The sequence below is a fragment of the Balaenoptera ricei genome, chromosome 1, assembly GCF_028023285.1.
Source record: "Balaenoptera ricei isolate mBalRic1 chromosome 1, mBalRic1.hap2, whole genome shotgun sequence".
NCBI lineage: Eukaryota > Metazoa > Chordata > Mammalia > Artiodactyla > Balaenopteridae > Balaenoptera > Balaenoptera ricei.
In genome coordinates this window covers 134,087,661-134,113,850 of record NC_082639.1, presented here as the reverse complement: position 1 = coordinate 134,113,850, position 26,190 = coordinate 134,087,661, and the positions used below count along the sequence as shown (strand labels likewise).

The following is a 26,190-nucleotide window of genomic DNA, read 5'->3' as shown; positions in this document are numbered from 1 at the left end:
TACTGATAGCTCCCCCTTTTAATCTCAAATCTGTGTTGGACAATAAATTATATGGTCACCTTATCTATGGGTTGTGTTCAAAAGGGGTCAAGTAATTAAGTCCTGGCATACTCAACTTTAATTAGGATTATTTTGCTTTACAAAAGACTTTAATTAGACCAGTTTTAAGGTAAAAAAACAATTGAAGGTAGACATAATAAGGCCAAATATCAAGAACATCAAATTGAGGAGTAAGGAAAAGGATAGATACCTGAAAGAAAACCTGTCCAAATTTTATCATTTTAAAAGGAGGGACTAGAGGAAGTGGCAAGGTGGTGGTGTAGAAGGACGTGAGCTCACCCCTTCTTACAAAAACACAACTAACTACTGAACAACCTTGACAAAAAAAAAAAAAAAAAAGCTGAAAACTACCAAAAAAGATATCCTACATCCAAAGACAAAGAAGAAGCCACAATGAGACGGTAGGAGGGGCGCAATAGCAATAAAATCAAATTCCATACCCGCAGGGTGGGCGACCCACAAACTGGAAAATAATTATACCACAGAAGTTCTCCCACAGGAGTGAAAGTCCTGAGCCCCAAGTCAGGCTTCCCAGCCTGGGGGTCTGGCAATGGGAGGAGGAGCCCCCAGAGAATCTGGCTTTGAAGGCCAGCAGGGTTTGATCACAGGAATTCCACAGAACTGGGGGAAACAGAAACTCCACTCTTGGAGGGTGCACACAAGGTCTCATGTGCACCAGGACCCAGGGGAAAAAAGCAGTGACCTCATAAGAGACTGGGCCAGACCTACCCGCTAATATTGGAGGGTCTCCTATGGAGGTGGAGGGTGGCTGTGGCTCACTGCAGGGACAAAGACACTGGCAGCAGCAATTCTGGTGAGTACTCATTGGTGTGAGCCCACTTCACACTCATTGGAGGCCACCACTTCCTCCCCAAGACCTATCCCCTCCCAACAGTGCTGGGATGCCTCAGGCCAAACAACCAACAGGGCAGGAACACAGCCCCACCTATCAGCAGACAGGCTGCTTAAAGTCTTCCTGAGCACAGCCCTGCCCACCAGAGGGACAAGACCCAGATCCACGCACCAGTGGGCAGGAACCAGTCCCTCCTATCAGGAAGCCTGCACAAGCCTCTTAGACAGCTTCATCCACCAGAGGGCAGACAGCAGAAGCAAGAAGAACTACCATCTTGCAGCCTGTGGAAAAGAAACTGCAATCACAGAAAGTTAGACAAAATGAGATGGCAGAGGAATATGTCCCAGATAAAGGAACAAGATAAAACCCCAGAAGAACAACTAAGTGAAGTGGAGATAGGCAATCTACTGGAAAAAGAATTCAGAGTAATGATAGTGAAGATGATCCAAGATCTCAGAAAAAGAATGGGGGGCAGGGATAGATTGGGAGTTTGGGATTGACATGTACACACCGCTATATTTAAAGTAGATAACAAACAAGGACCTACTGTATAGCACAGGAAACTCTGCTCAATATTCCACAATAACCTAAATGGGAAAAGAATTTGAAAAAGAATAGATACATATATATGTACAACTGAATCACTCTGCTGTACACCTGAAACTATACTCCAATATAAAAGAAAAATTTTTTTAAAAAGGAGTGATTAAAATATTCTTTTTAAACCAAGTACAGATTTCTTTACCATCAGGATAACTTTAAAATATCTAAATTATTAATAAGTATTTATAGAATATCTCACGTAGAGAAGTCAGTCACTGGGTTAGATGTCAAAGAAGATAAAAGACAGCTCTTTTTTAAAAGGAGCTTATCATCAGCAAGAGGAGGCATTCACCTAAACAAATAAATTACAAACAAATTGCAATGCAGTATCATAATTGTTATGATAGAAGTAAACACAGGGTTACAATTAAAGCACTAAGAAGGGAGTGAGAATGGAGACCAAGAAAGGGCTTACAGAGGCCCTTTAGGAAAAACGATGACTGAGCTGTATCTTAAGGAGACTCTCTAAACAAACAAAATCACATATACAAATATTAAAGGCACAAAAAATCTTTGTGAATAGTGCAAATCACTTAGAAGGGCTGAAGCAAGCAAAAAGTGACAACGGATGTAGCTGGAGAGTTATTCAGGGATCAGATGGTGAAAACTAAACACAATCATAAATGATTTGAACTTTCTTAAGGTATAAGGAGCCACTGAATAATTTTGAGGGAACAGGCAAAAAATATGAGTGCGTATTATAGAAGGGCCATTTTGCCAACAGTGAGGAGGATGAATTTGAAGATGACCAGTCTAGAAGCAGTAAGATCAGTTAGGAGGTCACTGTAGTAATTTAGTTTGGGGGGAAAAAAAAAAACTGTTTAGAGCCTTAAGTAAGAAGAGAAGGTAGTTGCAGTAGACTGTAGAGTAGACAGTTTCAGTTAAGAAGCTTGAGCTGGCGGTACAGATTTGGGAATCAACAATGTTTTAAGTGATAGTTGAACTATGGGAGATATGATCTGCCAGGGAGAAAGGAGAGAGAAGAGAAGGAAACCAGGAGCAAATTCTGGGGGACTCCAGTGTTTAGAGGCAGGCAAATGTGGATAAGCTCTTGAAGGAGATGGAAGAAGAATCATGAGAAAGATGGAGGAGAATCCAAGAAAGAGAGGTGTCAGCTTCAAAAAGAGAGTGGAATTCAATATCGGGAATAAGAGTGTCCATTCAATTTGGCAATCGAGTCTCTGGTTAACCTTTACCATAATTATTTCAATAGACTGGTGGGTGGAAGCCAAACATCAGAGGGTTAAGGAATTAACTGGAGATGAGACAGTAAAGATATAGCAAGCACAAACTACTTTTTTCCCCAAGAAGGTTGGCTATGAAGAAAAGGAGAGGAATAGGGCAGAAGACAGGTTTTTGTTACTTATAAGTCAGGAGAGACATAAATATATTTATACATTGACTTATTTTAAAATGTGATGGAGAAGGTGATGATTCAGGAAACAGAGGGATCCAAAGAGTAAGTTCCTTAAGTAGGTGAGAGTACAGGTAGAAGCCCAGCCCTGGTCAGGATTAATACTTCAACAGAGACAGAGAGAAGGATGGGCATGGCTGGGAATACACATAGGTTTGGGGGCTAGAAATTAATGTTCCCATTTATGGCCTCTATTTTCTCTGTGAAATCATTACTGAAAGTGATGCGCAAAGCACCTTAAAAACAGTGTTATAAGTTTAACATCACTATGGTGGAGAGCACTGCAAGTCACTAACTAATGAGATGCTGAAGACAATGGGTATATGATGTGGCCCTAATCCACACAGGTTGTCTCCAAGCTCTTCAGCAACCTGGGGGAAAGGGGGATAAAAGACAAATAGTAAATTTGACCAGCCTTAGAGTTTTAACAGGTGGCAAAGTTAATCCAAGAGGAATTAAAGTAACAGATCAGAAAGTTAAAGGTAAATGTACTGCTTGTCAATTTATTGCCTCTCAGCTCCAAATTCAACCTTCTTGCCCCCTCTGTGAAAATAATCCTGGGCCCTCTAAGTATTTTTCCTTTGCTGGCTGACACCAAGTGAAGTTTTGTCAGGAGAGGCGGGGCCTGGAGAGACACTGAGGGAGGAAAAGGCAGGCTGAAGCAGGCTACTGCAGTACAAGGCAGCCACTGCCCCTACCGTGAACAGTTTGCAGCAGAGTGTCTCCAAGGAGACACCTCCCCGTGGACACCCTTTCCCTCCCAGCATGCTCCAGAGGGCAGATTTCACCGCAGCATGACACTACGGCAACTTTTCTGCCACCCGGTGAGCCACATCCAGGCCCACTTCAAGGAAGTCCCAGTCTTAGCCTTGGTCAGGGGCCCTCTTTCCTGGATGTTCCCCTAAAGGTGGTACCTTAGCATCTGCTCCTTACAGCTTCTACCCCTATATTCAGTTGTTCTCTTAACTTAACAACTCTTAACTTAACAACTTAAGAGTTGTTCTCTCTCTTCTGATTGGACCCAGACTGATACAATGGTCAGGAAATATAATAAAATCAGGAAGAGACAGGTAGCTAAGGAAAAAAAAAAAAAAAACCAGAAGCCAAAGCTCTGAAGGTCTCTTTGAGTTTAAAGACTGGTTATAGGGAGAGTAAAGGATTGAGAGAGCTGGAAGGGCTGGAACCTGTGGCAGAATTTAGGTATAGAGAAGAACTGCTCTCTCCCTTCCTCTTCCCCAGCACCCTTCACACCTCACTCATAAAGTAGGAACTTCCACCAACATTTCTTCTCTCTTGAGAAAGTACTACGGGAGAAGCCCTTGTCATTTTCGTCACCTCGCAGGAAAGAAAAAAAAAGAAAAGACAAAAGGAGACCTGTGAGCCCCTGACCTGTGTTGGCTCACAGCTCCCTGCTTCGTAGAGCAGGCGCACTACATCACTGCTCACTGCAGAGGCCCGTAGGTGTGAGCTTAGCCAAAACACGCTGTGCTCCTTCTGGGTGCACATCTCACTCTCTCCGCCACTGTGGGCTCTGAGGTTAACGGCTGGAAGAGGAAGTAACGGGAGGCTCCCACTTCAGCAGGAAATCCCAGCCATGTTTTCCAATCTAGATTTATCAGCAGCAAAGCAGATACTAAATTTCAATTCTCCTTTACGCTTTCCTACTAATTTTCCAACTGACTCAAAAGCTAAAAGAGGGTAGAAGGGGGTAATCAGTGTTCTGAAAATCCTAGATTTAGCGTTTTAAATTTCTGAAGAATCTTTTGGTAGAACATTTGTCCACCATGACAGGGGCTGGAAGCGGTCACAAGGAGTGTGATGCTAGTGTGGAATGAGTGGAGAACCACTGCAGCCAAAGATCTCCAAGAGCGGCAGCTACTGGGTGTTGGACATGACCTCTACTAAAGTCATCCAAGTTGAAGGTGAACTTAGGATGGAGAGGAAAAATGTAAGCCAAGTTCTAAATATCTTGATGAATACAAGGCAGTGACCAGGACCTGATGGTGACAGTGAATAGAAGAGAGAAGGGTGGCAGAGCTGGTAACACCCGGGCCTTAATGGAAGACTTTTTATAGGAAGGTGAAGGAATAATGTTTGGAAGTCACAAATGGAGAAGTACACAAATGTCATGCCTGATCCAGGCCCTTAGATTCTTTGAGTTTGGGCCAATAAATATCCTTCAGTGAAGGGAGCTGAAGGGTAAACAATAATCTCAGGGAGAAAGCTAGGTTATATTTAAGGCAACATATAAAATGTTTTGAGACGATAGTACAAATATACAACCACCACTGGTCTAGAGAGCTTAATGGAAAAGGAGGTTCAAAGGGCGGAGAGCAAAGAATAAAAGCCAGAAAGTGTCCAGGAAGAAGCTGTCTCGTCCCATGCCATCGGCACCAACTGTTGGTTTTCCAGTAAGCTGGATACAATGGGAAGTGATAAAAAAAAAAAAAAAAAGATTCATACATACCATAAACACTTTATATAACTTAAAACATAAATGTACACACATGTGCCAATCTTTTGATGTGAGGCCAAGGCCTGTTCTCTGCATATGGATCTGCTGATTGGAGTTATGCATCTTCTGTCTTACATAAACCACATCCTTCATCTGTGATTTCCAGTTTTGCTTTCTTTAAAGTGGAGGGGAAACATAAAGACACTCGGGAAATCATCTGAATGCACAGCCCATCTAGATTTTTATCACCGCCCACCCCCCATATACTTTTAGCCTTGTCCTACCTACACCTAATCAATTGCAAAGCTTTTGTAGCTAACCTTTATTAAGTCATTCCAAAGCTGGATTTTTATGGAAACAAAATTCAAAGTCTTTCCTGCATTTGATCAATTTATTTACTCTTCACTTAAACTACATAATTAAAATAAGAAGGAAAACTGGCTAAACAGGTTTGAGGACAAACACAGCACAACTGGCCATTGGAAAGAAGACCACTTAACTGGTGGAAGCAGGAATGCATGGGCAACCTAAAGCTTTTGGCTGAAGAAGACATCTATATGCTGAGGGCGGCAATCCATGTGATTAAATAGAGAATGCAGTTTCAGTTAGTTCAGCAAGTCACTTAAGAGGAGGCCAATATACAGGTGACAAGACTAACTGTATTTTGAGGTATAGGCAAGGACAGGAGGGACGTGAAGTATTATTAAATGGCTTCAAGTTTCCAAATGAAGAGCTGGCATAAAGACATTTTTTTCTTCCCCATGTGCATTCTTTTCCCTTTCCTCAGTCCCTTAATGCCTATGGCTTTTCCTGTTTTAGAGAAGAGAAAATAGAACTTTAAGGAACAAGGTAGAAGAATAGTAAGAAGTCTAGAGAAGGGATCTGAAGCTCCAGAGCCACTTCTGGGCCCCAAGCTAGTTCCACTTAACTCCTTTTCTTTTAGCATTGACAATCCTGAATTCCTAAATTTAGCTTCCTTTCCTCTTTCACTACTTATATCTTTCCTTCATCTGAGTTTTTCTGCAAGGTAACTGGGAACCAACACTAATATTCATTCTCTCTTTCTTTTCACTGGTTTTTCAGGAATGTTACTCATAGTAACCATACAGAAAGGGAAGGGTAACAAAATTAACAAAATCGGAAGTATATATACTTTCAAGAAATAAAGTAACAATAGTAACTGCCATAGGGCTAGGTCTACCCTATCCTAACACCATCAGTAATTCCCTTCTTACATTTTCCAGTACAGGGTACCCCTTTCATGTCCCTGTGGAATGGATGGAATCCAGCACAATTCCTCCATGTTCCTCAGTGAAGAGCCCCCAGATTGGGAAGTCTCTTGCCCACTACTCTCCATCAATAAATATTACAATAAATATTACAAGGTGGAGAATATTGGGTGCTACTAAAAATGGCCATTTATAGATTAGCCACCATTTACTGAGCACTTACTATGTTTAATCAATGTGTTAAGTGCCTCATGGGTTTCAGTCATCGTCTTGTTTAATCCTCACTGAGGTGATATCATCATCATCATCATCATCATCCCCATTTCAAATAGAAATTAACAAAAATATAAAGATTAAGTATGATGCTCAAGGTCACACAGCAAGTAAATAGCAGAGCCAGGATTTGAATCTAGATAACTGGACCTCAGAGGCTGGGCTCTTAACTACTATACCACAATGCCCCTTCCCAGAACATCCAGGTTCAAGTGGAATTCATTTAAAATTTAGAAGAATTACCTTTTTGTTACAAACAATATTACTGATTCCCTTCCCCTAACAATTACTCCCATCCATGAACCACAGGAAAAATTGGTTTAGGGCATTCACTTAATTGTTCTAAAGTGATGTTTACCTGATTAAGAGAACAACCCTATTTCGAATGGGGTGATAGAAGTCAATATGCCCATCTATCATGAAACCAATTCCCACTCAGTACTTTTCACAATCCTTCCCCTTGAGCAAACACTCAACCTTCTATGACAAAGTGGAGGGTCAGGGAAAGAGAGTCATGTAGCAGGGTAGGAAAGATGGGTAAACCAAGTAGTTACTGGTTGCAAAGTTACATAATTCAAACTTACTTTTTTGGTACACTTCTTGACAGTGTTGATTAATTCTTGTATTACCAGATCTACACTCTTCAAGGAAGGCCCTTTCAGCTTTACAATTTGTTTTTTGACTATTGCTTCGAATGCCATGTCTGGAGTAAACAACCCTGTCCTGAATGTAAGAAAGAAAGCAGCACGTTAGATATTTTAAATTGAATGATATTCAATACTCTTTTTAAAAACGTTTTAATTGACATGCTACTTAAAGCATACAAAAAGCCTAGTTTAAAAGTTACATAGTGATTTATTCTATCCACAGTATCATTTGTAATAATATCCTTAATACATTCTATAGATGATTAACATTACCTAAAAACAGTTCCCAAAACGTTTTCAAGGCTCATAATGTGACCTTCAATATTTAACTGTCATTTGTCTCAACTCACTGGTTCACAGCAATACAAAGGAATGCTACAACAGAAATGGTGTCCTAAATTTACATTTCTATTTCTAAAGTATTCCAAAAGCAATCCTCTCTTCTTCTTCATGGAGTAGAAAATGATCTTCACTTTCTGAACACTGAAATAGTAGCATTCCTGGAGTACACAACATATTATTTCCAGGAGAGCTGTATTATAGTGAGCTCAGTGGTTCCCAGTTTGAGGTCCTGGGGTGCTGAAGGAAAAGGAAGGCAGTTAAGTGGAACTATCTTGGAGCCCAGAATGCCTAAATTGTGAATTTACAAAAATGAAAACTGATAACCAAAGTAGCAAGTATCTTTTCATTTGGATGGAATTAATTAAAACTGATGTCATAACAATGCTTTTCTCATGCTGTACAGAAGCTCAGGAAAGCAGGTATGTGTGTGCATGTGTGTGTGTTTCATAAAAAAGTAAAAAATGATTACTCATATTTAAACAAAAGGTCAATGGAGAAAAGCTACAATAACAGGGATCCTGAACTCTGACATATGCCATGCCCAAAGACGTGCAGGCTCCAGATGTTGGTGGTTGATCCTCCCCATCCTAGACCCTCCTCCCTCCCCCTTATTTGGTTACCTTCTCTTCCTGAAACACTCAATTTTATGGTACCTCTTTTGGGAGATTTCTTTAACACTTCCATTTTAGCAGCCTTATTCTATGTCCCTTCTTATTTACTTAGCACCCTGTGCCCACCTCCATTTCTAATTGTACTGTAGTAATCATACTATATTGTAATTGTAATTTCTCCACTTTGGATACAGAATAAAATCCACGTTGTTTAGTCTGACGTTAAAAATTTTCCCGTCTGTCCCTAATCTTCCTTTGAGGTTATTTTCCTCCTTTCTTTGATGCACGCTATGTTTCAGCCAAACCAGACCATTTGCTTTTCCACAAACATATTCATACTAATATTTTATGTCTTTTCCTTCATCTATGATGTTCAGTTCACCTTTCCCACAATTTCAGCCTGTCCAAATCCCACCTGTGCTTCAAAGACCGGACCAAAAATAACCACTTCCTACAGCTCTCCTCCTCCAGTCCTGCCGCTGACTAGGTCTTCCTTCTCTGAATCCCAGCGTCCTACTTTGCACTACAGTAGTCTGAGCACATATTTTAGTCCTGTTACTACACTGGTAGGGAGAGTCGTTATTGTCTTTATCTTTGTTTTCCCCACAAGGAGGGATCCCTTGCTCATCACTGGCACTCAGTGTTAGCAGAACGAAGAAGGACCATCAGGTGGGTCCCCAGTGGGCAAAGATGGTTTCTATTATTCAAATATCTAACAGAATCAGTTGGGAACAAAACTCTTCAAATTAAGTGTATTTAAGGGCATAAATAATCACACCATTAACATGTCTTATACTCAGGACACTGTGCACTTCTTATCATCTTATAGGCAAATGAATTCCAGAATAATAGTAACAACCAATCTCTTCTGTTGGTATGCACGTAAATCAGAAACCTACAATCCTGAATTACTGAGCTTTTGCAGTTACATTCAACGAAAATGTAACTGGTAAGGAGTTTTAAAAGCCAAGTAAAACTACTGTATTTGATTAAGTAAAATACTTTATGACCCACCCCCCCGCAAAACGTAATTTGGTTCTACTGCATTTATCAAATCGGTATGTTCACATACTAGCTCTGCCCAGCTAAAGAGCAAGACATAGTTTCTGTACCAAATGTATTCTGGATTTGAGGGACAGGGAATAGAATTAATAGGGAACTAGAAATCCTGTTGAAGGTTAAGAAAAAGACATTGGATGTGGTTATAGATGTTGTCTCCTTTTCACTGTGTGAATGCATATTTGCCCATACTATTTGAGACTTGTAGAGGAGATTTTCTAAATTTTGTAAGGATAGATAATTCAAATGTCATAACTCCTTTGGAAAATCACCCATCACACATACACGCAGGGTCAAGTTTTGCTCTCTCAGCCTCTGTTCCCAAAATAGTCTAAAGTTGGCCCTGTGGCAAAAGCTGAGATACAACCGGCCAATGGACTGGGGACCCCTCCTTCATGTAAGATGATCATGAAGTAGGCAACCTGTCTTCTTACCTTGAATTCAGGACGCCTCAGTTTAACATATGCTCCATTACATTGTATTTAGCCCTCTATACATGAACTCAAGAAATGTTTGTTTTAAATCCATTTATTTTTTTATCAATTATTTTTATCAATTCATTTTTTTTTTATCATTTATTTCTGTAATGAAAGTAAATGAAAATAATCCCACTTCATACAAGGGTGAATTCAGGTACAAGTTCTCCTCCCAGCCTCATGTCCCTCCGCTCTCCTGTCTACATTCCTAACTCCAGTCCAAATGTATGGCTTCCTGCTCCACGAATACGTGCTGCCCTTTGCCACCTCCATGCCTTTGCTCACATTACTCCCTCTACTTTAAGCCCCCTCTTTTCTCCTCCAGCCTCAACAATCTCCCTCCTCTCACATCTCATTGCATTGCCACCTACCCCATACACACACAAACGGACACACACACACACACACACACACAAGCACATGTATCCACACAGACACCTTTGCTTGTTGAAATCATTCTTGTTCTCAAAATAGGCAAGGTGTGACTCTAAAGTAACCACCTTCATTAATCTTTCCCAATCTTGCTCCATAAATCCAGCCAAAATTAATCTATTTGGTTTCTGTGTAAGTAATGATCACTTATGAGCAAGTCTGGCCTCTGTCCCTGAAATACAGAGCCCTGAAGAACAAGGTCTTGTTCATCAGTAAATCCCTGATTGTTCAGAGCACAGTGCTGTGAGGGCAGAAAGGGTTTTTGTTTTTTTAATTGTAAACAGACAGTATGCCAATAGTAGAAATTACCATTGAATCCAAATGAGGATTTCCTATTTCTTACTCCCACCTCTATATTCTACTCTGCTCAGATGATGAAAAGGCTACTTCACTAGCCATTCATAAACATTAACATTTTTTAGTAGCTTGAACTGAAGACAAGGAAAATGTGAAGCACTTGCCTGATACCATGTATGTTTTTGATTGCATAGCTTATTTCTCTTCGCAGTTCTTTCTCATTGAACTCCATCTGCAGATGCAAAATGAGCCACAGTTATGACACTTAATTCCTTTGAATAATAATATCGTTGAATATTAAAATATGAGAATAACTTGACTCCGTTATTAATAAAGACTCATGTCTTTCCTAACCTAAACCCAGATGGTCAAAACATCCGTTTATATAAAGTTCAAGGCAACACAGAACATTAGGGATTTCTGGGAGATTTAGTGCAGCGGATTTTAACTCTATTATAGATAAGGAGTGCTGTACATAAAGGATGACTTCTGGACATAAATCTGGCTATTCATTTGAATATATAATTCTTCATTCTTTTGATGAATATAGTAAATGTATTCACATATGAATGCATAAATAAGTGTCACCTGATGTACAACGGCAGTCCAGCTGTGCTGAGATTAACAATGGCTGTCTTTTCTCCCTGGCCATTTTAACCACCTGAGTTCAAAGCCTCTTTAAAAGAGGAAATTAATAATATTTTGCCAATCCAACACAGGATAGACTACTGTATAAAAATTTCCCATAAGTTTTAGGTATCTTAAATTTATTTGGAAGTAGGGTCAAAGTGTCATAGAGCTTAGACCTGGAAGGGACATCAAGAGAACATTTGATTCAGCCCCTAACTTTTGAGATTTGGCCTCTCCAGCCTCATTATCTGTCCATTTTCCCCCTCACACTTTATGCCATAGAGCAATGAACTGCTTTAGTTCTACAGCTCAGCCTTTACCATTCCTCCCTTTCTGTCTGGAACAACCTCTCCCGTGACTAATCCCACCTCTTCCTGCTTAACTAGCTGCTCATCCTTCTTAAGTCAGCTCAGAAGCCAGGCTCCTTTACACAGTCGGGCTGGGATTCATGTCCGTGGGCCTTGTTTCCATAGCACCCTGCGCTGAAGTTTGTCACTTTACCTAGCACATTTTAATGAAACTGTCTATTTACCCATCTGCCTCCCACATCAGGAAATAAGCACCCACCTCTGTATGTGAGGCGAGTAACATAGTCCCTATAATTACCTAGATGCCTATTGGGCATTTCAAGCTGAACATATCCAAAACAAAACTCTTGATTCATACTTCCACACTGAACTTTTCCTCAGTTCCCCTCATCTGACGGGCACTAACATTTGCTCAATTGTGCAAGCCAAAATCTTGGAAGTCATCTTGAATCTTCTCTTTTTTGCATCTCCCATATCAATCCAACCCCCATTGACTCTACCTCCAAAATCACAAATCCATCCACTTCTCTCAAGCCTCTCTTCTGAGGCATTTTTACTATAAAGCTAAAGAAGTTTAAGTTTCAGGACTTCTCCCTTGCATAAGCTCCTTCCAAGACCCGTGTCTGAGTTTATAATTTTATATTCTTCTTCTTCAAGGGGGTCCCCAAAATTGTATAGGCTTCAGGCCCTACAGAAAGTGGATCCACCCCTGCTCTGGCCTACTTTTTAACTCACCTTGTCTCCCTCAGTCCACTCTTGCCCCTTTACAATCCAACCCACACAGTGTTCTTTTAAAATCACCAACCAAATCCGGTCACCAACCAAATCCTTAAAACTCTCCCCCAACTTTCCATTGTTAAACGTAAACACTTCACAGCAACCTAGAAAGCCCTGCATAAACTGGGCACTTCCTTCCTCTGAATTCATTTTCTTCCCCCCCACCCGTTCATCAGCTCTACCCCAGCCTCAGCTGTTCCTCACCTGCTGTACAGGTGCTTGCTCTAGGGCTTTGTCCTTGGCTTCCTGCCTTGAACAACCTTCTTCCTCCAGATACTTACAGGTGACCTCTTCATGCCATTCAGGTCATGCTTTAAAGGCCCCATAGTCAGAGAGACCTTGCCTGAATATTCCATCAAAACTGGCTTAGCCAATGGGGGACTACGGACAATTGTTTCTCGGTAGTGCCTGAGTTATCTACCAAGTTTTATCATTTGTATTTTTCACAAAATGTTAATTCCAATGTGCTTACACTTATATTCTACTTTTTCAATTACCTTTCTTATGTGAACAGTTTCTGATTCTTAGTCTTTAATTTTTTTCACCTTATATAATCCAATAAATTGATATTCCATAAAAAATTTTTAAATAAATGTTAGCTCTTATGCTTGACCAAAAAAAAAGTGGCTTATGCAACTCCCCTCTCTCTCATATTATGTTACATAATAATACCTGATATTTTTTTCCTTTTTTATTTGTTAATTTTCTGTCTTTCCCCACCAGACAGTATCTCTGTCTTGATCCCTGGCATGTAGATCACTGGTACACAGTAGGTACTCAAGAAATATTTTTAAATTAATTAGACAACAAATAAACCAATTTGTCATTGTTGAATTATTGAAATGTCATTAGATCCCATTAAATAAAATCAGAACCATCAGTAAGAAAATAACTTCTCTCCTAAATCTCATTATCTGAGTATGGAGGCTTTTGTTTAAAGAAAACCACTTACCACTCACATAACATTTTATGAAAAGTTATGTAGAACAGAATATAGAAATGAAATGAAACAAAAGGAAAAATAACATTTGGTACAAACCTTTACTATCTCAAAAGGAAAACGTTCATGGAAAATACGATTGATTTTAGCACCCCCTGAGAGCTCCAGGGTATCTACTTGATCCCCTGACCCTTCAATTCTCTTCTCAAAGTCCACAGCAAATTGCTGAACCATCCTATAATTGTGAAAGAGAAATAAATTCAAGTTAAAGTTACGAGGTTTCACATTTTTCATTTTAATTTGCTATGGTTAGCAATTCTTTTCCTGGTGTTCTTAGCGGCACCTACTGGCAGAATTAACATTGCACTCTATTCATTACTGAAAATATAACTATAGGAAATACACGTTATTAAGATTTATTTCAGACACTTAATTTAAAATATATATTTTAAAAGTAAGGAACCAAGATGGAGGAGTAGAAGGATGTGCTCTCACTCCCTCTTGCGAGAACACCAGAATCACAACTAGCTGCTGGACAATCATTGACAGGAAGACACTGGAACTCAGCAGAAAACATACCCCACATGTAAAGACAAGGAGAAGCCACAATGAGACCGTAGGAGGGGCACAATCACAGTAAAATCAAATCCCATAATGGCTGGGTGGGTGACTCACAGACTGGATAACACTTATACCACAGAAGTCTACCGACTGGAGTGAAGGTTCTGAACCCCACATCAGGCTTCCCAACCTGGGGGTCCAGCAACAGGAGGAGGAATTCCTAGAGAATCAGACTTTGAAGCCTAGTGGGAATTGATTGCAGGACTTCGACAGGACTGGGGGAAACAGAGACTCCACTCTTGGAGGGCACACACAAAGTAGTGTGTGCATCGGGACCCAGGGAAAGGTGCAGTGACCCCAGGGGAGACTGAACCAGACCTACCTGCTAGTATTGGAGGGTCTCCTGCAGAGGTGGGGGGTGGCTGTGGCTCATCATGGGGAGAAGGACACTGGCAGCAGAAGTTCTGGGAAGTACTCCTTGGCGTGAGCCCTCCCAGAGTCTGTCATTAGCCCCACCAAAGAGCACAGGTAGGCTCCAGTGTTGGGTCACCTCAGGCCAAACAACCAACAGGGAGGGAACTCAGCCCCACCCAGCAACAGTCAAGTGGATTAAAGTTTTACTGAGCTCTGCCCACCAGAGCAACAGTCAGCTCTACCCACCACCAGTCCCTCCCATCAAGCCTCTTAGATAGCCTCATCCACCAGAGGGCAGACAGCAGAAGCAAGAAGAATACAATCCTGCAGCCTGTGGAACAAAAACCACATTCATAGAAAGACAGACAAGATGAAAAGACAGAGAGCTATGTACCAGAGGAAGGAACAAGATAAAACCACAGAAAAGCAACTAAATGAAGTGGAGATAGGCAACCTTCCAGAAAAAGAATTCAGAATAATGATAGTGAAGATGATCCAGGACCTCAGAGAAAGAATGGAGGCAAAGATCTAGAAGATGCAAGAAATGATTAATAAAGACCTACAAGAATTAAAGAACAAACAAACAGAGATGACCAATATAATAACTGAAATGAAAACTACACTAGAAGGAATCAATAGCAGAATAACTGAGGCAGAAGAACAGATAAGTGACCTGGAAGACAGAATGGTGGTATTCACTGCTGCGTAACAGACTAAAGAAAAAAGAATGAAAAGAAATGAAGACAGCCTAAGAGACCTCTGGGACAACATTAAACGCAACAACATTTGCATTATAGGGGTGCCAGAAGGAGAAGAGAGAGAGAAAGGACCAGAGAAAATATTTGAAGAGATTATAGTCGAAAACCCCCCTAACATGGGAAAGGAAATAGCCACCCAAGTCCAGGAAGCGCAGAGAGTCCCAGGCAGGATAAACCCAAGGAGAAACACGCCGAGACACATAGTAATCAAATTGGCAAAAATTAAAGACAAAGAAAAATTATTGAAAGCAGAAAGGGAAAAACGACAAATAACATACAAGGGAACTCCCATAAGGTTAACAGCTGATTTCTCAGCTGAAACTCTACAAGCCAGAAGGGAGTGGCATGATATACTTAAAGTGATAAAAGGGAAGAACCTACAACCAAGATTACTCTACCTGGCAAGGATCTCATTTAGATTTGATGGAGAAATCAAAAGCTTTACAGACAAGCAAAAGCTAAGAGAATTCAGCACCACCAAACCAGCTCTACAACAAATGCTAAAGGAACTTCTCTAAGTGGGAAACACAAGAGAAGAAAAGAACCTACAAAAACAAACCCAAAACAATTAAGAAAATCGTCATAGGAACATACATATCGATAATTACCTTAAACGTGAATGGGTTAAATGCTCCAACCAAAAGACACAGGCTTGCTGAATGGATACAAAAACAAGACCCATATATATGCTGTCTACAAGAGACCCACTTTAGACCTAGGGACACATACAGACTGAAAGTGAGGGGATGGAAAAAGATATTGCATGCAAATGGAAATCAAAAGAAAGCTGGAGTAGCTATACTCATATCAGATAAAATAGACTTTAAAGTAAAAAATCTTACAAGAGACAAGGAAGGACACTACAGAATGATCAAGGGATCAATCCAAGAAGAAGATATAACAATTATAAATATATATGCACCCAACATAGGAGCACTTCAATACATAAGGCAACTGCTAACAGCTATAAAAGAGGAAATCGACAGTAACACAATAATAGTGGGGGACTTTAACACCTCACTTACACCAATGGACAGATCATCCAAAATGAAAATAAATAAGGAAACAGAAGCTTTAAATGACACAATGGACCAGATAGATTTAATTGATATTTATAGGACATTCCATCCAAAAACAGCAGATTACACTTTCTTCTCAAGTGTGCACGGAACATTCTCCAGGATAGATCACATCTTAGGTCACAAATCAAGCCTCATTAAATTTAAGAAAATTGAAATCATATCAAGCATCTTTTCTGACCACAATGCTATGAGATTAGAAATCAATTACAGGGGAAAAAACGTAAAAAACACAAACACATGGAGGCTAAACAATACGTTACTAAATAACCAAGAGATCACTGAAGAAATCAAAAAATACCTACAGACAAATGACAATGAAAACACGACGATCCAAAACCTATGGGATGCAGCAATAGCAGTTCTAAGAGGGAAGTTTATAGCTATACAAGCCTACCTAAAGAAACAAGAAAAATCTCAAGTAAACGATCTAACCTTACACCTAAAGCAACTAGAGAAAGAAGAACAAACAAAACCCAAAGTTAGCAGAAGGAAAGACATCATAAAGATCAGAGCGGAAATAAATGAAATAGAAACAAAGAAAACAATAGCAAAGATCAATAAAACTAAAAGCTGGTTCTTTGAGAAGATAAACAAAATTGATAAGCCATTAGCCAGACTCATCAAGAAAAAGAGGGAGAGGACTCAAATCAATAAAATTAGAAATGAAAAAGGAGAAGTTACAACAGACACTGCAGAAATACAAAGCATCCTAAGAGACTACCTACAAGCAACTCTATGCCAATAAAATGGACAACCTGGAAGAAATGGACAAATTCTTAGAAAGGTATAACCTTCCAAGACTGAACCAGGAAGAAACAGAAAATATAAACAGACCAATCACAAGTCATGAAATTGAAACTGTGATTAAAAATCTTCCAACAAACAAAAGTCCAGGACCAGATGGTTTCACAGGTGAATTCTATCAAACATTTAGAGAAGAGCTAACACCCATCCTTCTCAAACTCTTCCAAACTATAGCAGAGGGAGGAACCCTCCCAAACTCATTCTACGAGGCCACCATCACCCTGATACCAAAACCAGACAAAGATACTACAAAAAAAGAAAATTACAGACCAATATCACTGATGAATATAGATGCAAAAATCCTCCACAAAATACTAGCAAACAGAATCCAACAACACATTAAAAGGATCATACACCATGATCAAGTGGGATTTATCCCAGGGATGCAAGGATTCTTCAATATACGCAAATCAATCAGTGTGCTACACTGTATTAACAAATTGAAGGAGAAAAACCATATGATCATCTCAACAGATGCAGAAAAAGCTTTTGACAAAATTCAACACCCATTTATGATAAAAACTCTCCAGAAAGTGGGAATAGAGGGAACTTTCCTCAACATAATAAAGGCCATATATGACAAACCCACAGCAAACTTCATTCTCAACGGTGAAAAACGAAAGCATTTCCCCTAAGATCAGGAATGAGACAACGATGTCCACTCTCACCACTATTATTCAACATAGTTTTGGAAGTCCTAGCCATGGCAATCAGAGAAGAAAAAGAAATAAAAGGAATACAAATTGGAAAAGAAGAAGTAAAACTCTCACTGTTTGCAGATGACATGATACTATACACAGAAAATCCTAAAGATGCCACCAGAAAACTACTAGAGCTAATCAATGAATTTGGTAAAGTTGCAGGACACAAAATTAATGCACAGAAATCTCTTGCATTCCTATACACTAATGATGAAAAATCTGAAAGAGAAATTATGGAAACACTCCCATTTACCACTGCAACAAAAAGAATAAAATACCTAGGAATAAACCTACCTAAAAAGGTAAAAGCCCTGTACTCAGAAAACAATAAGACACTGATCAAAGTAATCAAAGATGACACAAACAGATGGAGAAATATACCATGTTCTTGGATTGGAAAAATCCATATTATGACAATGACTATACTACCCAAAGCAATCTACAGATTCAATGCAATCCGTATCAAACTACCAATGGCATTTTTTACAGAACTAGAACAAATCATCTCAAAATTTGTATGGAGACACAAAAGACCTCAAATAGCCAAAGCACTCTTGAGGGGAAAAAAAGGAGCTGGAGGAATCAGACTCCCTGACTTCAGACTATACTACAAAGCTACAGTAATCAAGACAATATGGTACTGGCACAAAAACAGAAACATAGATCAATGGAACAAGATAGAAAGCCCAGAGATAAACCCACGCACCTATGGTCAACTAATCTATGACAGAGGAGGCAAAGATATACAATGGAGAAAAGACAGTCTCTTCAATAAGTGGTGCTAGGAAAACTGGGCAGCTACATGTAAGAGAATGAAATTAGAACACTCCCTAACACCATACACAAAAATAAACTCAAAATGGATTCGAGACCTAAATGTAAGACCGGACACTATAAAACTCTTAGAGGAAAACATAGGAAGAACACTCTATGACATAAACCACAGCAAGATCTTTTTTGATCCACCTCCTAGAGTAATGGAAATAAAAACAAAAATAAACAAATGGGACCTAATGAAACTTAAAGTCTTTTGCACAGCAAAGGAAACCATAAACAAGACGAAAAGACAACGCTCAGAATGGGAGAAAATATTCGCAAACGAATCAACGGACAAAGGATTAATCTCCAAAATATATAAACAGCTCATGCAGCTCAACATTAAAGAAACAAACAACCCAATCCAAAAATGGGCAGAAGACCTAAATAGACATTTCTCCAAAGAAGACATACAGATGGCCAAGAAGCACATGAAAAGCTGCTCAACATCACTAATTATTAGAGAAATGCAAATCAAAACTACAATGAGGCATCACCTCACACCAGTTAGAATGGGCATCATCAGAAAAACAACAAATGCTGGAGAGGGTGTGGAGAAAAGGGAACCCTCTTGCACTGTTGGTGGGAATGTAAATGGATACAGCCACTATTGAGAACAGTATGGAGGTTCCTTAAAAAACTAAAAATAGAATTACCATATGATCCAGCAATCCCACTACTGGGCATATACCCAGAGAAAACCATAATTCAAAAAGACACATGCACCCCAATGTTCATTACAGCACTATTTACAATAGCTGTGTCATGGACGCAACCTAAATGCCCATCGACAGCCTAATGGATAAAGAAGTTGTGGTACATATATACAGTGGAGTATTACTCAGCCATAAAAAGGAATGAAATTGAGTCATTTTTTGAGACGTGGATGGATCTAGAGACTGTCATACAGAGTGAAGTAAGTCAGAAAGAGAAAAGCAAATATCGTATATTAACGCATGTATGTGGAACCTAGAAAAATGGTACAGATGAACCGGTTTGCAGGGCAGATGCTGAGACACAGATGTAGAGAACAAACGTGTGGACACGAAGGGGGGAAAACCGCGGTGGGGTGGGGATGGTGGTGTGCTGAATTGGACGATTGGGATTGACATGCATACACTGATGTGTATAAAATTGATGACTAATAAGAACCTGCAGTATAAAAAAACAAACAAACAAAACAACTAATACTAAATTTTCTTTGGGTTATTTGTATGGAAATATGTTAATATAAATGTTTCAGACATTACATGAAATTTCTAAAAAAACAACAACAACAACAACAACAACCAAAAACCCTCTAGGATCCACCCACCTCTGTTACTTTTTTCATTAAGGTCTCTTGATTCTAGGTTTGAACTACACTCTTTTTTAAAAAAATTGTTCTATTGAAGTATAGTTGATTTACAATGTTGTGTTAATTTCTGCTGTACAGCAAAGTGATTCAGTTATACATATATACACATTCTTTTCTATTATGGTTTATCACAAGATATTTAATATAGTTTCCTGTGCAAACTACACTCTTTAGAGTTCATCAAACAGTACCACAGTTGTCTAGCGTCTGTCTCTGGTCCTCTCCTCTTAATTTCCCTGTCTGAGCATAGGTCCGGAAGAGACCTTCCTCTTTCTTCCCCATCCTAAGTCCCCACATGCTCAGATGCAGGTACTTGGCCCATGACGTTGCCCTTTCCCTTTCTCTCCACCAAAAACTCCTGGGGTTCCTTGGCTGTGATTCTACACTGCAGTGACCCCCTCTCCTTTTCTTTTTAAAGTCCAGTTTCCTTATCATGGCTTTGAGTTCCCTTCTCCCTTTTAGGTCCTGAACTGCCTCCCCAGCTTCATCTCCCACCCCTCCAGTCTACACTCCATCTGCTCCACCCTTCCATCTACCTGACTGTTCCCAGGCATTCTCCACTCATGCATTTTTCCTTGTCTTTGCTCTGGCTGTCCTCTGCCTTCAGTGTCCTTTTTACCATCCTTTACCCATGGAAATTCTACTTCTTCTTAAAGCTTTGCTGAGTTCTAATAGCCCTTCCTCTGTAAAGCTTTCCCTGCTTCCCCAGTCAGAACAAATCAGAACTGACTGCAGTTCCCCTCTCTGCTTTTACTTTCCAGTGCTACCTGCTCAGGATATCTTTCTTCATGAAAAAGTTATCATATGTAGGTAAGGACTGGATTCTCAGCAAGGTATCACATTGGAAAACAATTTGCTAAATTATTTGGTCTAAGGTGTTAATTAGCTGATAAAGTTTAACTTACAAATATAAGAGGCAGGTAATTACAGTAGACAGACTATATCATTGAGAGTCAGGAGACCTGGATTGAATCTCAGCTCTGATTCCTCCCTTTATCCCTCCCTACCTCCCTTTCTTCCTTCCCAAAATGAGGCTGGCAAAGTAAACATCAGCCAGGTAATGCAGGGCCTTGCAGCCCATGCTAACTGTAAACAGAAATCATTAAAAGATCCTAAGCAGAGGATTGAGAAGATCAGGTTTCTGCTTTGGAAGGATTTTTGGTTGGTTTGTTTGTTTTTGTAAAATATACATAACATTTAACATTTTAATTACTTTTAGGTGTATAGTTCAGTGGCATTAAGGACATTCACACTGTTGTGAAACTATCACCACCATCCATCTCCAGAACTTTTTCACCTTCCTAAAGTGAGATTCGGTATCTATTAAAAAATAACTCCCCATTCTCCTCTCCCCCTACCCCTGGCAACCACCATTCTACTTTCTGTCTCTACGAATTTGACTCTTCTAGGTGCCTCATATGAATGGAATCATACAGTATTTGTCCTTTTGTGTCTGGCTTATTTCACTCAGCGTAATATCTTTAAGGTTCATCATGTTGTAGCATGTGTCAGAAGTTCCTTAATTTTTAGGGCTGAAGCATACTCCATTGAATGCATATACAAAAAACCCCCTCATGTTTTGTTTATCCATTCATACATCAGTGAACATTTGTGTTATTTCCATCTTTGGCTATTGTGAATAATGTTCCTATGAATGTACAAATACCTGTTCAAGTCTTTGCTTTCAACTCTTTTGAATACATACCCACAAGTAGAAAAAAAAATAAAAAAATAAAATAAATAAAATAAAATATATTTTAAATATCTGTGTCATTAAATGCATTCGCCCATTTAGTTACAACCATAAAATGGTATTTTAAAATACTTAAATTAAGAATTAAAGTTAAGCAATAAAACCTTATATATAATGGTCAAATGAGCCACAACTCCTGTGACATTACAATCACCTAGTGTTCCAACTGCTCCAGCTGAGCCCCCTCATACTTCATGAGCTACTCTCTTCCCTGGGCCCAGCATCACAGACCTCATTCTGCCAGAACAATATAAATTTCTGACTCCCCACCCATGCCCCTCTACAACTAGGTCTAGCCTTGTTTTCCAATGACTCCTCAGAATTTAATAAAATTAAAACACCTTACCCCATCACCTAAGATTCTCCATGGTCTGGCCCTGGAGGCCCCATCTCTTACTTCTCATCCCCACTCACCTTCCAAGCCAACCATAAAGAAGCTATTTGCAGTTCCCCACATGTACCAAATCTCTGTGCTTTTATACTTGTTTTCCTTTCTGCTCTGCCTTGTGCTTCTTTGTCTGGCTAATTTTTATCTGTCCTTCAAGACTCAGTTCAAGCATTAGTTTTTACAGGAAACTTTCCATGATCCACAGCCCTATTCCCCACCACCACTCATTGCCACCCAGATGAAGGGCCCCTCCTTGGCTTTCTCAGAATATTTTCAGCATAGCACTTAGCAGAGTACATCACCATCGTGCATCTATCAGTCTCTCTCCAAAGGGCAAGGACCATGCATTTTATTTATTTCCCCCTGCCTGTCATACAAGAGGTACTCAATAAGTTCAATGAAGGAATGAATTACCTCAAGGCAGTTGGTAAAAAACAAAGAAATATATTATAGAGAAAAAATGACTACTTGTATTTGTGATTAGTAGGTTTAGAAACTCTAATTTTGACATACTGGAACACTTTCAAATTCAAAATCTGTTAGATTAGGAAAAAAAACCCAAACCACCTAAAACTTGAATCTTTTATTCTCTTTCATCAAAATCATGGATGAATTAAAAGTAACTGCAAATATTTAGGCCAGAAAACTTAGAATATAATTAGATGTAGCTATGTTCATGTGTATGCTAATATTAATCTAACTTTAAACACCTGGAAAGGTATGAAACATTGGGAAACTTTTGAAAATTCACCTCCATTCCCTGTATCCTACAGCCCAGCCACCTGGCCCACTAGAACAAGCCGTACCGAAGTTCACACTCTTCTCTTGACCTCCTTCTTCCACCTGACAAACTCCTCCCATACTTCAGGGTCTCATTCAAGTATCTTTTTCTCTGTGAATTCACACTTTTCCTCACATGTAAGTGCTCTTTACCCGGGTTCCCTTAACATTTTATTCTTACCAGAAATGTAGCATTTATCAGATTTTAACACAGTTGTTTATATGTCTGTTTCCACTGCTCTACTGTGGCCGCTTTTTGAGGGTTAAAATCTTATTCACTATTGAATTCCCAGTAGTTAGCACAGAGCCAGTCATCAAATAGGATACACAGAGATGAGAGCAAGGCAAGAAGGAAGTAATGAAGAAAGGGGGTGAGGGAGGAAGGGAGGAAGGCAGGAAGGAAGGAAAGAAGGAAAAAAGGAAAGAAAGAGCTGAATCAGCTCCCTAACAAGGGAAGAATCCAGCTGTGGAAAATTGTAACCTGAGTCCAACAGAATTACAGAGGCAAGATCCAGTCTTTGCAAAGAGAATAGTTTCAGTTGGGTGTTAGGATGATGACCTAGGGTCTAAACAGAAATAGCTTTCCTTTCTCTGTAACTTAGAGAGTTTTATAGGAGCTTAACCAAAGCCAAGAATGAAAAGAAAAGATAAACTAGGAAAGAGATGAATCCAAGAAAAAAAATTCTTTCCACCATATGATCTTATTATTTTTTTAAATGGAGGAATATAAGATAATGCATTTAATATGTTACTTAATTTGAACATTTAGAAATTTCCCCACAAATAAAAGGAATTATGTTGTGCATTTTAAATGCCAGATTAAGGGTATTTTGATTACAGGACTGCAGAGGGAGAAAGGGGCCATAAGAAGTGACAAGCATCATCTTTAGAGATGGACTTCAGATGTCTTGGAATGTAAGCTGGTCAGTGGGGGTCTTCTGGTGGAGAGAGAGGCAATTTGCGGCACAGGGATAAAAGAATAGATGAGGCTGAAAGGGGCTGAAAGAAGGAATGAGGATAAAAGACATAAGGGGCTGGCAATTCTCCAACAACTCTGCTATCCTAACCCAAGAACCCTCAGGGATAAATCTAATAACCCAAGGACAAGACAGCAAGATCATGAAGGAGTAAAAAGATACTTGGCAGTTTTCACATTTGTGTTTCTAAAGGGCTACATTAAAATCATTACCAAAAAGGAAAATAATTTAAATGTGTTCTTACTGTGTGTACTTTTTTAAAAATTAAATCCTTGGTTCTCATTGCATTGAAAAATACACACAGATAGATGATATGAAATGACTGAAATAAAAAGATAATAACTACAAGTGACAACAATAGAAACAGTTGCTTTTCTACAGGAACTTAGCCCACTTCTAAAGACTAAGGGCAAAAAAACCCTGCCGAGTTATCACTGTTGGTTTTGCTCATTTACTGAATCCAATTATAAAAACACAATATAAAATTGGGCATAGGATTGGGCATTGGTTAAATTTATAATAATAGAATTAATATCAACAATTATTTTTTTACAAAACAAAGATTCAAGGCTCATTGTATGACATATACAAAGCCTCACTCATATACTTTACTTTTATGAAAAAACCTAGAAAATGGCATGACAAATAGACTAAGGAAAAAGAAAACTGAAGAGTTAGTTTAAAATGCTGAACAAGAGAAGGGAAAGGTAACTCACTGCAGCAATGCTTTGGTCTTCCTGGTGGGGTCTTCTGGCTTGAAGTTTTTATAGGCTTCTACTTCGTGTTCTATGGACAGCAACTGTCCCTGCAGTTTGTTCCTGAAGTTAGGTAGGGTGTCTCGAATGTGGTTGGTAAGTTGCTAAATAAAACAAACAAAATCATGCACTCATACAACAGATTGAAGATCAACTCAGAAGACAAAAATCGCCCTTCACTGTTTTCCAGGTCATTCAAAACCTTAAAAAGCCATACATACATGTGAGACTGACTGTGTAGACAGATAACTCCAACTCTCATCCACTGCCCTACGGCGAAGCTCAAAATTCCTTCAGCTAAAGTCACTTGCTTGGACAGTCTTTTTACGTCTGGGATACCCTGTTAAAAGGCAGCTAATGTTACTAATGAAGCTGCCTAATAACACCTTAACATGGATTGATTTGTCAGATCAGCTACCTTGTCAAAAGGAACCTTAAGTTAGAATGTGGTACAAATGAAGGAAATGGAGAGTTACAGGTGCTGCCTGAGTTCTCAGGACCAAATGTCTTACCACTGGTGGAGCTCAGAGGTACCTGTCAGCTGTTAAGTTCCTCTCCATTTTATAGCTCAGGCAGGTGTTTCCTCTCACCTCCACCTTTAGGCCCCAGTCCAACTGTGGTTAGTCACTGGCTTACACCCTCAACAGGCTGCTCATAAGCTTTCTTGTTGATATCTCTACCTAACCACCTGCTTGGCATTTCCACTGAAGTCATCTGCTGGCACCACAAGCTCAGTCTGATAAAAAATTCTCCCAGAGATTTTCTAAGAGGGACACAATTAATTGAGAACAAAGGTGGGATATAAACCCAGGCTGGTTAGCTCTCTGCCTGATGTTCTTTCTATTACAGTGTAATTAAGGAAAGTCTGAATTAAAAGGAAAAAAAATAGATCATCTTCTTGAACTGCTTAAGGAATAAACTCAGAATCAAGAGAAAGAATATCAACTTCATAGAAATGTAGGAAAAAGAATAATAAATTTAAAGTAAGGGGAATAAATAGACCCAGACTGACTGAAGAACCATTTTAAATCATTTTTATGTTCATCTGAGGTTACCTGGATATATCTATTCAACAAATCTATAGTTATTTAATTGTCAATAGTTCATACTATATTATACCCTTGTCCACAGTTATGACTTATCATGTTATTCCCCTGGCATGTGCTGCCATTATGGCTCTGAAGCAGAAAACAAAAGAAGGGAGAAGACTGCATTCCCAGTAGCAATTCCACAAGACACAAACCCCCAAATCTAAGAGTAACAGTAACCACGAGAAACCAATAGCCACCTGACTGCCATGTGAGTGGTAAATAATCAAAATACTTGGTTTCTACCATTTGTTTCTCATATATCTCAATAGCAAAGCAATACTGTGGACCACTCCTAGCTTTCTAAAACACTTCTTTCCTTAGCTTTCATGACCCCAGCTCCTGTCATTTTTCTCCTAACCTTTCTGAATACCGTCTCCATCTCCTTTGCCAAGTTGTTCTCCTCTGCCAGACCTGTAAATATTGATATTCCTCAAATGTGGGTCCTACACCTCTTCTTTGGTCACTGTCTGTTCTCTACTAAGGCAATCATTTCATCCATGGTTTCAATAAATATTCAAACACCTGTGGCTATGGACATGTTATCTAA

The 26,190-nt window shown here is 39.4% G+C and overlaps 1 protein-coding gene across 9 annotated transcripts in view; it reads right to left on the bottom strand.

The window, feature by feature from the left end:
• The window catches only part of DNM3 (dynamin 3), a 576,309-nt gene that overhangs the window by 336,567 nt on the left and 213,552 nt on the right, over positions 1–26,190 (bottom strand). For all 9 annotated transcript variants that reach the window (XM_059936430.1, XM_059936401.1, XM_059936392.1 and 6 more), the window contains exons 7-10: positions 24,514–24,656; positions 13,506–13,641; positions 10,916–10,983; positions 7,472–7,610 (exon numbers count right to left, since the gene is read on the bottom strand). In XM_059936430.1, the coding sequence (XP_059792413.1) occupies positions 7,472–7,610; positions 10,916–10,983; positions 13,506–13,641; positions 24,514–24,656 (486 nt within the window). The remainder of the gene's footprint in view (positions 1–7,471; positions 7,611–10,915; positions 10,984–13,505; positions 13,642–24,513; positions 24,657–26,190) is intronic.